Source organism: Montipora capricornis, chromosome 8, assembly GCF_036669925.1.
Source record: "Montipora capricornis isolate CH-2021 chromosome 8, ASM3666992v2, whole genome shotgun sequence".
NCBI lineage: Eukaryota > Metazoa > Cnidaria > Anthozoa > Scleractinia > Acroporidae > Montipora > Montipora capricornis.
Window position 1 is genome coordinate 44,466,386 of NC_090890.1, and position 11,947 is coordinate 44,478,332.

At 37.1% G+C, this 11,947-nt stretch overlaps 1 protein-coding gene across 2 annotated transcripts in view; it reads left to right on the forward strand.

Annotated features, from left to right (window-relative positions):
• Positions 1-11,898, forward strand: part of LOC138059856 (syntaxin-8-like) — a 13,492-nt gene extending 1,594 nt beyond the window's left edge. The window contains exons 2-9 of one of the 2 annotated variants that reach the window (XM_068905496.1): positions 1,569-1,668; positions 2,095-2,189; positions 3,536-3,589; positions 4,497-4,562; positions 4,991-5,115; positions 5,723-5,815; positions 9,178-9,279; positions 11,147-11,898. In XM_068905496.1, the coding sequence (XP_068761597.1) occupies positions 1,569-1,668; positions 2,095-2,189; positions 3,536-3,589; positions 4,497-4,562; positions 4,991-5,115; positions 5,723-5,815; positions 9,178-9,279; positions 11,147-11,220 (709 nt within the window). In that variant the 3' untranslated portion in view covers positions 11,221-11,898. The remainder of the gene's footprint in view (positions 1-1,568; positions 1,669-2,094; positions 2,190-3,535; positions 3,590-4,496; positions 4,563-4,990; positions 5,116-5,722; positions 5,816-9,177; positions 9,280-11,146) is intronic. The other variant, XM_068905497.1, reaches the window with a different exon arrangement.
• The last annotated feature ends 49 nt before the right edge of the window (positions 11,899-11,947 follow it).

The following is an 11,947-nucleotide window of genomic DNA, read 5'->3' on the forward strand; positions in this document are numbered from 1 at the left end:
GATAACAAAATTTGAACATTTCTAAACTCTGGTAAACTGTTTGTTTTTGTTGTTCGTTGCTATTGATGAATTGTAATTTTAAGCAATAATGTGATTGGTCCAAAATAAACCAATCAAATTAAATGTTCCAATGCCAGTGACATCTTTTTCACACATTTTTTGACTTTTTGCCTAAGTTGCGTTAGGTCTTGCGTGTACTTGTGTCAAATCGTGGAGATTGAAGATGTCAATTGATTTTACTTCGCTTCAGAGGGAGTTTTTTGGACTTTTAGCTTTTGCTTTCCAACTTGTAAGGACAAATGTAGCTGAAAACATTGTAAAGATTCCCGATTTAAATATCATAATTATGTTGAACGGAGGGAACAAATATTTTTTGGGTAAAAGATGTTATGTGACGTCACCAGAAATGACATCACAAGCATTATGACATCATATATCATCCCATCCCTATCAATTCTCAATATTTGAAGACTTTGGGGGTTCACAACCCTGCACAGTACTAGCCATGATCAAATGAAACATTTGTTAATCGGTAAAACATATTTGTCATTTCTGTGCAAAAAGTAACAGTCTATGAAACCTCGATCCTAAATCCATTTGAAGGAAATCCAGCAGTGCAGGTCTGAGAGGTCTTTTTTTTACTATAACAATGATCTTCTGCTTAATTACACTGTAGGTTGTGGAAACGTCAGTGATAAAGAAAAGTCCTGTGTTTTAGACCCACCCTCCGGTAGATGGGTCTAAAATGCAGGTCCCATTCGGCAGGCCAGGTCAAAACTAGGAGTCCCCGCTCCACTGATGAACAACTCAGCTAAAAGTTTCCCCTAGGTCTTAAACAGCATTTTTGTAGAATGACCAGGGCTAGGAGACACTTTTGATGTTGTTTACTTATCTGTAGCATAGAACCAGGTTGTTAACCATTTAGAAAAAATTCCAGAAATACTGGTTGGTTTGTAAATGGAACACGACTCTTTCGTTCATTCCACTAGAAACTTCCCAGGAGGAATGGGACGTCTCAAAAGGTAGTCCTGTTTTCCCATTGGAAACTTCTCGATGGAAATGTGTGTTCATTTACAAGTTTTGAAAGGTCTCACCAGTTCCAGGCTATTCATGGCCATATTTTAAATTTTGGGGTGTAAAATCGCATTCACCGGGTGGCCAGCGGACCTGAGTTAAATGGAACTCGTTTTTTATAAATGATAAACAACCCCAGTAACCTGTCACCTGTGTTTTAGATCCGCTGTTCTCAGAATCACTCCCACCCCCCCCCCCACCCCTCCCTCCTGTAAACATTTAATTTAATGGTGATAGCACCTAATAGTGTTACAACCCTAGTAGACTTGTGGCCCTCTACAATGTAGAGAAGGCTGATAATCCTACAGGCCCCTTTCAGTTGATTCCCAATCTGGAGGACAAAACAATAAGATTGTTTTGCATTTGAAAGGTTTTCTCTCAGGGGACAGAAAAATCATTGTTTTGCCCTCCAGATTGGGAATTGCTGAAATGGGTCTCTATCACATGAGATGTGACAATGGTTTCAGTTTAAATGAATTTTATTTTGTTGACAGGTTGAGTGAGTTCAAAACTGTTGAAAAATATGGTAATGATATAATGGAGAAGATCAATGACAGAAATAAGCTAAGACGGAATGGTGGAAATTATAACAAGGTACTAAATTAACCTTTGCTGTCTGAGAAACTTTCTGTTGTAATAGGTGGCTCGTTTGCTTGATTTAAGGTAATTCCTTAGTATTAGTATTAACGCAAAAACAGTAAAAATACCCCATTTTAAGAGCCTGTTGACGCGTAAACAAGCACCGTGACCCCATTTGTTTATTGCATTTTTTTAATGTTCATACCATGAATGGTAATTATGCCAAGTTTCCAAAAAAGTTTGGTAGTAGAACAATTTCAAGGGAATTACCTTAAAGGTGTTTCACTCTGTTTTATTGCTTAACTAAAATGCTAAATACATGTAAGAAGGTGAAAGTAAAAATGAAGCGAAATACAATAAACCAATGAGTGGGCAATTAATGTTATGGAAGCAACACCACCAGAACTGAAATAGCAAGGAAATTGTTGTAAATTCTTTTAGGTCCAATCTGATGTCAGGATCATGTTGAAGACGTTTGCAAGAGACATCAATAATCTCAAACAGTCACTCTTACAAGCCTCATCAAGTTATCATGTGTATCCTCCTCAAAGAAGAGATCTTTAGTACTGTATGGTCATTTTAATGGAGGGGACACCTCACCCCCCCCCCCCCCTCCCCCCCCTTCCCAATCCAATTGATGACGTCTGACCTCTGGGGGTCATTTAGTCATGATTTGAACCAAAGAATGGCATACATGTACCTTGATTAAAATGGATCAATGTGTAGATTGAAGGAATTAGCTTCTACAGTGTAAAGAAAGTGTGGTCACTGGTGCTACATTAGCAGGGAAGTGAAACAGGAAAATTTAGCACCATAAGAAAGATTTGACTCTCATGAAGGGCTAATTCTTCAAATGTCAGTACAAAAATCTTTGTTACAGTGGCTAATTTCCCTTTATTAACTTTTTTGAAAAACCAAATTTTCAAGTAAATGTAGTCCTGTTATAAGGAGGGTTGTTTGTTACTGAGGTTTTGACAACCTAACGGGCTAAGTATACTCTGAAGGTGACTTCCGCTTGGGTTGTGAGTGTAGTTGGTACCCCGTTGTCTGGTGTGAGATAGAGTAAAAGCTGAATTAATAATATGCAGTACATCAAAAAATTATGTAACCCAGTGCAAATTTGTAACACTAGTGCACAGTACATAATAAACTTCACATGTTTTCAAGTTTACAGTTGAATAACGTTTGAATGATAGTCTCGCAAAAGTTTGAATTTGAAAAACATTTTAATCTTTCAACCAATCAGTTAAATGAACTTCAAAGAAATTGAAATTATGTGCTGTCAAAATTTCACGTGTTTTGGTTTTCTGCCTTCCTTTTTTCATCATAATAATAATGATAATTATTATTGAGAAGTGATTACACGATTTGTCATTTAATTTGGTATAAATAGGTAAGCACTTTGTAGATTTTTTCAGTCTGACTACAAATTGCACTTACCCGTTTGTTCGTCTCAACAATTTACTTGTGTTTATTTATACTATGAATTGCACTCAAGATCATGTGATTACCCATACAAAGTGGAAGTCTTAGAAGGGCTTCTACTCCCAGTACTGGTAATAATAATGATGATAATAATAATAATAATAATAATAATAATAATAATAATAATAATAATAATAATAATAATAATAATAATAATAATAATAAATTTTCTTTCAATGTGAAACCCCTGATATATCATCACTGTAATTAGATTACATCCAAGTACCTAAACTTTCCAGTCATACATGTAGCAATGCAAGGTTGAAATATTTGCATTCAGGATCTATTTTTAGTTGATGTGATCAGGAATGTAAGGACATCTTGATTCAAAATTCAGTGGTAAGTGGCACTTTAACGTTATGGCTCTTTAGTATGAAATCCCTTAATTGACATGCAGAACAGAAAGAGAGATTGAGAGAAGGCAAAACATGCTGGATCAACTGACAACAAAGTGAGTTATGAGTAAAGAAACTTAAATATTAAGTTTAATTCTCCATTTTCTTAGCAAAAGCAATGTAAATCACTTTTTGAGAAAACAATTTGTTGTTGTTGTTGTATAACCATTGACTCCTGTACTGTCCCCCATTGGCAAATAAAATCATCTGGCATTAGACAGAGTAAAGTCCATTACGTCATCATACTGTGAAATAGTTCATCTGTCCGTTTTTTTTGGTCTTCAATCAACTGCTCTGTTCTTTTTTCCACGAGTTTTTCAAGGTTAAGTTAATGTTCCTCCAGCATGTATATGATTTTGTCTATGATGTTATTTCTAACGAAAGAAAGACAAAGTGCTCTTAAAGATTATGAGCCATCTCAATCATGGTGAATGAAATGATGCGCACAGGCTCTCTCAAATCTGTTACTTTAATTCAGGGTTCTCATTAAGTTTTAAAGTAGAAGGGACCTTGGGATAGAGTGAGCAGGGGACCCCTATATATAGTCTGGCTTTTGCTCTTGAGACCTCCTTTGGCCAATGGCGGGTACTGTACTCAGTGTAGACAGGTGCTACTACCTGGGTCCTGGCTTCTAATAAAACCCCTGCTTTAATTGAGGGGACATTGTTTTTGACTGGTTATTTAACCCATTCACTCTTCACGTACCCTGGGATGGCCCTTGTTGACGAGTCTCACTCACAGGGGTCATATGATTAAAAGGGACATGTGTGGAGAAAGAGGTTATTAACCCATTGACTCTCCAACAACTCCCCATTGACAAGTAAAATCATCTGGCATTAGAGAGAGTAAAAGTCTTACTCCTAGCAGTCCAAGGGTCAAAAAGAAAAATCGGAACTTTAGAGTTTTCTGTTACATGTTGTGGTTTACCTTTTGTTTTTTTCTACATTCATTGTTACCCGGCAGAGAGAAGCAGATGAACACAGCATTTCAGCAAGAATCAGGCCAGAGCGATTTTGGAAGGTGGGAGAGGTTTGGACAAACTTGTCATGATGCATGTCGTTTAGTTTGGAATTGAAATGCACCCAATCTCCAATATGTTTCATGGTTTACTAACAATATCAATCTCTCCTTCAATAGCCATCATATTTTGTCTACTACATTGGGATTTTACTTTTTTGTAATTAGCAGCAGAAGTTTTTATAAACTAGCAGAATTTGTCTGAAGTTCCTGGTGTTGTGCTGTCCTCTGTGAGTATATGGGTGGGTGGGTATAGCAGGTCCACATCAGCTGAATAGCTGCCAAAACTTCAACCTTTAAAAAAAAAAAAAAAAAAAAAACCCTTTTGGTCCTAAAGAGTTTTAATTACTTGGGGTTTCAGGCTAACGTTTGTGAAACAGCTGTTGAATTAATCTTACATGTAACTCTCAGCTGAATTTCACTGAATGTTAATATTTCAGGAGTTCCCTATTGGCAACAGGTCAAAGAGGACAAGCAAGCAATCCATTTGATGAACCAGAAGTATACACGGACAGCAATGCCTCAATTGGTGACATGAGAAGACAACAGCAACAAATTATTAAAGGTACTACGGTAGATAGATCCTTCATAGTGAAAATAAAGAACCTAAATTAATACTTGTCAAAATCATTAACAAGTCATTAAGCCAGCTATCAATAGATGTATACTTCATGGCGCACATGCATTTGGATACCCAATGATATAAAGTATACCATTGTCCATGGTATGAATTATACCATGTAATTAATATAATTATGCCTGATGACGTAGCAATTCGCTGAATAAAAATGTTACTTCGCATAATTTAGAGTAATTGTTTCATGGACAAGTCATATAAAAACTTGTGCTTCATGCTTCATCGTGGTATCCAGATACATTTGCAATAATAAAAGCGCTCAATCTGTGGCCTTGTGCTTTCATCTGTTTGTCAGTGTCTTTATTTAGCACTCACATTCATTTTTGGTACATTCTATGGTGATGTTAAAAGTTTAAATCCTTTGCGTACCAATCGGCCTCCAAACTATTGTCTTGTGAACCAGAGAGACTTCTTCTTTAGTTTATTTCCACAAAATGTCATAATTTTTCCAGGCTTAGAAAAATAATAATTATCATCAGGAATGTGTCTTCTGGAAAATAAACAGCAAAATGATCTCTCATGTATCTTATAACAGAACAAGATGAAGGCCTGGAAGCTTTGTCTGGAATAATTCAGAGACAAAAGATTATAGGACAAGCCATATCAGACGAAGTTGACTTGCAGGATGGTCAGTGTAACTACTTAATTATTTGTGATGTCCATAAAATTCGCTTTAGTGACAAACTACCTGTAGGTCATCATAACGGTAAAAAAGGACCATCCGCTAATAGAAAATTTTATATCTCCTAAGGTACTTCCCGATGGGAAGAGTTTCAAAACGGAGGAGCCAAATTTGTCTATTCAAGCTCGGCTTCAATTGTTGATTGAATCATTAGTCCTTCAAGGATCCTGCGCTGATGAAAAGATTTGGCCGTGCAGAGTATGCACCAGCTAGAGATTACATTTGTTTGCATGTTCATAAATTTGCACAGGTCGGCACATTCCTCATGGCCTCAACCATGTAACGGTCACCGCAAGAAATATGTCCAGAAATGTACATAATTAGACGCACGACGATTTTGATTTATAAAGTAATTAGGATACTACACGCACTCTCATTGGTCAATAGCGGTGTGTAGATGAGAGTATGGAACACGACTGTGACATCACGCGAATTTTGATTGGTTATATATTGTCAGACTCGTGTTTTGATTGGTTGGTAGGAAATATGAGCGTGTTTCGAGAAAATCTGTTTCAACCAAGAAGTAAAAAAACCCACCATTTTCCTTCATTTGTTGAATTCTCTGTGAGAGATATTTTATAAAACTCGGGGGAATTGGGAGAATTCTCGACAGTTATGCAAACCCGAGACGCAGTCCCCCTCGTGTTTAGATGACGCTATGGAAACACGGAAAACGTCCTCTATTGCTTAAACATAAGTGTCACGAAGTATCCCCTTCCTCGCTTCCCACAAGTTCAACATCACTCGCATCTGAGAATACAGGAAAAAATAACGTCATAAAGAGTCCCCCAAAACTCCAGTCCTCAAGTAAAGATTGACAGCTGCATTTACCGTCACCAAAAATTGTATGGTCTAAGGCTAATCCTTGATTACTGCTAGTTTATAGAGCGGTTTTCAATTGAGTGTCGAAAGCAATTAGCGAATTGCATTGGTTTTGCATTACTTCACTTAGTGATTGGTTCAAAGTTCTCGCGCCATTTTTTTTAACCAATCAGGAGTGAAACCAAAACCAATCGTGGCTCGCGCGTGCACATTTTCCCGCGCTTTGTGTCGGCTACTTGTAATTACTTCAAATTTTGATTGGTTTACTGGATTGTCTCTGCCTTTATTGATTGGCCAAAGTAATTACTTTGGTTTTGGTTTTACGACACTCGATTGAAAATCTTTGCTCTATATCTTTGGGTTTTGTATAGGTAATCACATGATTTTGAGTGGAATTTGGAATAAATAAGCACGAGTGAACTTTTGACGAGTGCAATTTGTAGTCTTTGAAAAAATTTACAAGTGCTTATTTATTCCAAATGGCACGAGAAAAATCATGTGATTACTTATTAATAATATTCATGAAAAAAAAAAATGGAGATGGTTAAGCAGAAGAAACGCAAGCGTATCACGCAATGAGGGAAAAATTGTGCCATAAATTGCGCCATCCAGTGCACGGGCTTGACTTGAAAACAAAATATATGATTGGTTCTGACCAAACCCTATTGTTTATTAGCCAATCATAATCCAGAATTGCACTGATATTACACTACTTTGCACTGGTGTTACACCTGAACTGCACTACTCTTAGCCAATCAGAATCGAGTAATTTTTTCATGTATTTAGATTCCTAATTTCCTTTTCGAAGAGCGCAAGAAAATCTTCATCAAGCTCCCTTACTCGAACAGATACGAAAGTCATTATTAAATTCTCAACCTCGGATAATGCATTTCCCGTGCTCTGATTGGCTCACTCAATCTCGGTTGTCAGCTCATATACCTTAGTTTGACCTTATATGGTAAACGATTGCGCTTACCGTTGCTAAACTAAAATTTTTTTCGCCAGAAAGCGAAATTTCTCTCGGTATAAAGCAAAACAAAAAAACGTTTTTGTGGAAAGTTTGGATCAATTCCGACGTTTAGAAGTACGCGAAAAGGCAAGAAATGTGTTTGTGATGAGCCTGTGTCTGTCTGACCACAAGGTATTACACAACATCGCATCTTCATCAAGTTTTTTCGATTTCGCTAGGATTTTCCCCCATTTTTCGCTTGTATTTCGTACTTCCAAACTTTTGGAGTTAAAAAATTTAGTAAAACAATTATTCCATTCGCGCTTGTTGGATATGAGACTGGTTATAGCCAACTCGGCGCTACGCGCCTCGTTGGCTATTTACCATCTCATATCCAACGCGCGCTCATGGAATAATTGTTAATTATCTTGTTGCTAATAATTTTATTAAAAACAGGTATGGAATACATGTGTTACAATGCAACATCAGTTTTGAGAGATGTCAGTAGCCTTTCTTGCTGCAGGATAGCCAAACAGCGTGACTCCCCAGTGTGTACTCGAACGATCACCCATCCAGATAATAACCCAGTCCAACAGGACTTGCCTTTCCTTAGGCAAGTCGTAACACTGTCACATGAGATCGTGGTTATTTGTGCCAGAACAAGATGGGGTCCAAACGCTGAAATCGTATTCTCTACTTTCTAAAATCCCATAATACATCTTGGGGTAAAAGAGGTGTCTTATGGGTTTTGAGAAAGTGGAGAATTACCCGAGAGACATCCCGCGAGACTGACACGATAAGAATGCAATTTCCTCAAACGCAAATATGCAGTTAGCGAACGGTGCTTTTTTACCCTGATGATGACCTAGTGTCGAAAACGTTTAAATTTTATTTTTTTAAATATAATTTTTAGCCTTTTTACAGTGCAACGTGCCTTACCGTGGCCACCAAACAAAGTTTTTTACAAATTGTCCGCCAATCAGGATGTGTGAATTTGATTGACAGTCACGCCTCCTTGCACAGTTGTAAGTTGAGCACCGTTGCATCATGATGGGTTGTTGAGTTGAAGTATTTACACGTAATTGAGTGAAAGTTTGTTGGGTGGCCACAGTAAGGCAGGTTGCACTGTAATAGTTCATTGTGAATTATTTGTGCTGACAAAAATCTTGAATTAATTCATAAAATATCTGATATTTTTGGCAAATTACATCACAGAGTGATAAGGTTTGGTATTCAATGAAGAATGAATAACATTAATAAATGGTTGCTTCAAACAGTACCAACACAAGATCTCTTCTACATGTATTAAAATAAAGCGGCAAATCTAAAAATTCCTTTCACGTGGTGGTGATTATTGCAGCTGGAGCTTATGAGGCCTTATGTAACAAAAACCAACTAGAAGGAGGCAGCTACTGCTCTGTAGATGACTGTACTTACAAGTTCTTTTTGTTGTTCATACTGTTTTTTAAACCTCGGTTGCTGTGCAAGTTTAGCACCCTGAATGCTGAGAATTTAATTTTGTTGTTTTGACGAGCAGATATCATTGATGACATTGATGGTCGAATGGATCAAACCAACACACGTCTTATAAAAGAAACGGCACATGTACAAAGGGTGACAGCAAAATCTTCAACTTGTGGTGAGTTTGTTATGTGTTGGCATGCACAATCAATAATGGCAAACAGGCGAGGATCTTGATCTTAACAAAGATGTTAAGATGTTTATGTTTAATTTTGAATTACTATTGTCGTAGTCTTAATTACTGTCGTTATTATTATTGTAATTTCTCTAGTATTTATATTTCACTGTAATTTATAGTTCATTTCACACTGAAGATGGCAGAGGCAACTGCCGAAACATGTCCGTAAAACTCAGGAGTGTCGTGTTTTTCTTAAAATTAGTTTCTTCACTGCTTTTATCCAGACCAAATTAACGTTAGTTTTTTATGCGTCTCTTCTCTTATTGATAACAATTGTGTCATAACATTGTCAAAGTGGCTGTGGAAACTGAAAAGGAAGGGTTACAAAATGAATCATCACTAAATATTCACTCGACATAGTTTGCTCTCGATACAGACTCCACACGGAGCTTTTTTCAAAGTGAATTGTGTCGTGGCAACAAATGCTGGTTTAGTTAAACAACTCTTTTTTCGAGAGATGATATTTTTCAATTATGGCGAGTGCTCCTTTGCAGAAGGCGAACCTACGACCTTCCGATTACAAGTTCGGGTGCTCGAATTTCCATCTCTGTGGTTCATTTCAATATCGATAAGCATGTTCTCAGGGTAAATGGAACACTCTGCTTGACTGGTTTCTGGTCGAGATTTTACGGTACGGACCGTTACCTGTTTCCGCAATATTTCTCTCTTAAACACAAAGGATTTTTAAAACAGCGGAATTTAGTTTTTTTCATCACGACAGTACAATTATAGCAAGCGGAATTTAGTTTGACATGTAAAAGGTTGCCGTCCAAAGTTCGCTGATGGAAGACGAAGATTACGATCAATCACCAAGCGGAGAAGAGGCCGATCGCTCAAAGAAACGATACCATAGACCACTTTCGTAAATGGCCACCACTTTTACATTCTTTTTCCTTTATGTTTATTAGACCTGCTGCCCTCATATTGAAACAAAAGTTCTTGTGAAATTTCTCGTCGTAGGCTTATTAGCATTAAAACAAAAGAATATTTTATTTGGCCGCCATTATGAAAGAGGTCTACATAATGAACAACTTACTACTAGTCCCTAACCCCAATTTTTCCGTACCCTACTGGGGAATATTGGCGCTCGGTCGTTTTCTGTACGGGGCTCGCTGCGCTCTGTCGGTACTGCCACGACCTCGGGCCAAAATACCGCAGTACGCCCCTCGCGTTCAGTGGTACTATGATAAAAAAATCATTTCCTTTTTTTCTTTAGATTTTGAAAGCGTGTTCGCTTAACACCTAACTGACAAAATTTTGAGCTTTGAGTTTTATCCAAAGTCTGTTTATTTTGAGTGTACGTTTTGGATTTCACGGTCCGCCATTACTCACGTTCAAAACTGACCGATTGGACCTCAGAGGGTTGGATCTAGAGAAAATGACGTCATATACTCACTAGCTTAAAGTTTCAGCGTGTAAACGCAATTTATTATATATGCAAAACACAGGTTTAAAAGTCTGCATATTTATTCAGCCGCGTACACACGCATAGCATTCTTAAAGTAGTGAGTCTTTGACGTCATTTTCTCCTCGACCCAGCTCTCTCAAGATTTTAAAATTAGTAATGGCGGAGCAATAAATAAGAAAATTCCAGTTAAAATAAACCGGTGTCTTTTAAAAATCAGAACTTAAAACGTGGGTAAGTTAGTGTTTAGTTAACATAGTTTTGAAATCCAAAGTAAAAAAAGAATTGTTTTTTTAGTCGTAGTAACACTTTAAGAGGTTAATCTCTTCCTTTCGTCTACGGGGTTAACCATTTCCATTTCAATCATTCATTTCAACTCCTGTTTTTGGTTTTGTTTTGCAGGGATGCTGATTGTTATTGTTGTGTTGATTATTGTCATAATTGTTGTGGGTGTGGTCCCAGTGCCAGATCACTAGAATTGTGTTGACATTTTTTCCTCAAACAGTGATGGCTAGAGATTACTTAGTACTATACAACTGCCCTGATATACATGTATATCACAGCTATCTAATTGAAAATTTAATTGCTGCAGAATCGTTTTCTAATTCATGTTCTGCAAATTATCCACCTTTCAATAACCAACCGAGAATAATCCCACAAGGCGAGTTACTACTTTTAGTTATTCTTTGGTGAACTATTTGCCAAGATATAGGGGTGATGTCGAAAGTCGTAAATCAAATATTGAAAAAAATTAGCAAACTTGAAATTGAAGAATTTTTCATATAAAAAATTGTCCAGCCAAAACAAAGAAAAAGAAAGTACAGAAAGAAAAAAGTGTATATATAATGCAAAGTAAAAAGAAGCGCAAGCTATCGACCCAAGTTTCATTCAATTCAATTAATTTTATAGCTCATTGAACATACAGCAGTGTCTGAGAAGTACTTGTAAAGGTAAAAGAATGAAATTCATCCGTTCGTTTTACTGTTTCAAAGTGCTATTGAGTTCGCCTAGCTGTAGCGTCTGTTGTCAAAAATCAGTTTCTGTCTTACACGTTTAATTGTTTTTGACTTCTTATAATAAGTATTAACAGCGCGCGCTCTCATTGATTACTTCGAGGTCACATGGCATCTAACAATAAAACAGTGCAAAATCTATGACGTCACAGGCTGTTACCCGCGAATGTTCACCGACGTTGCTGTTACC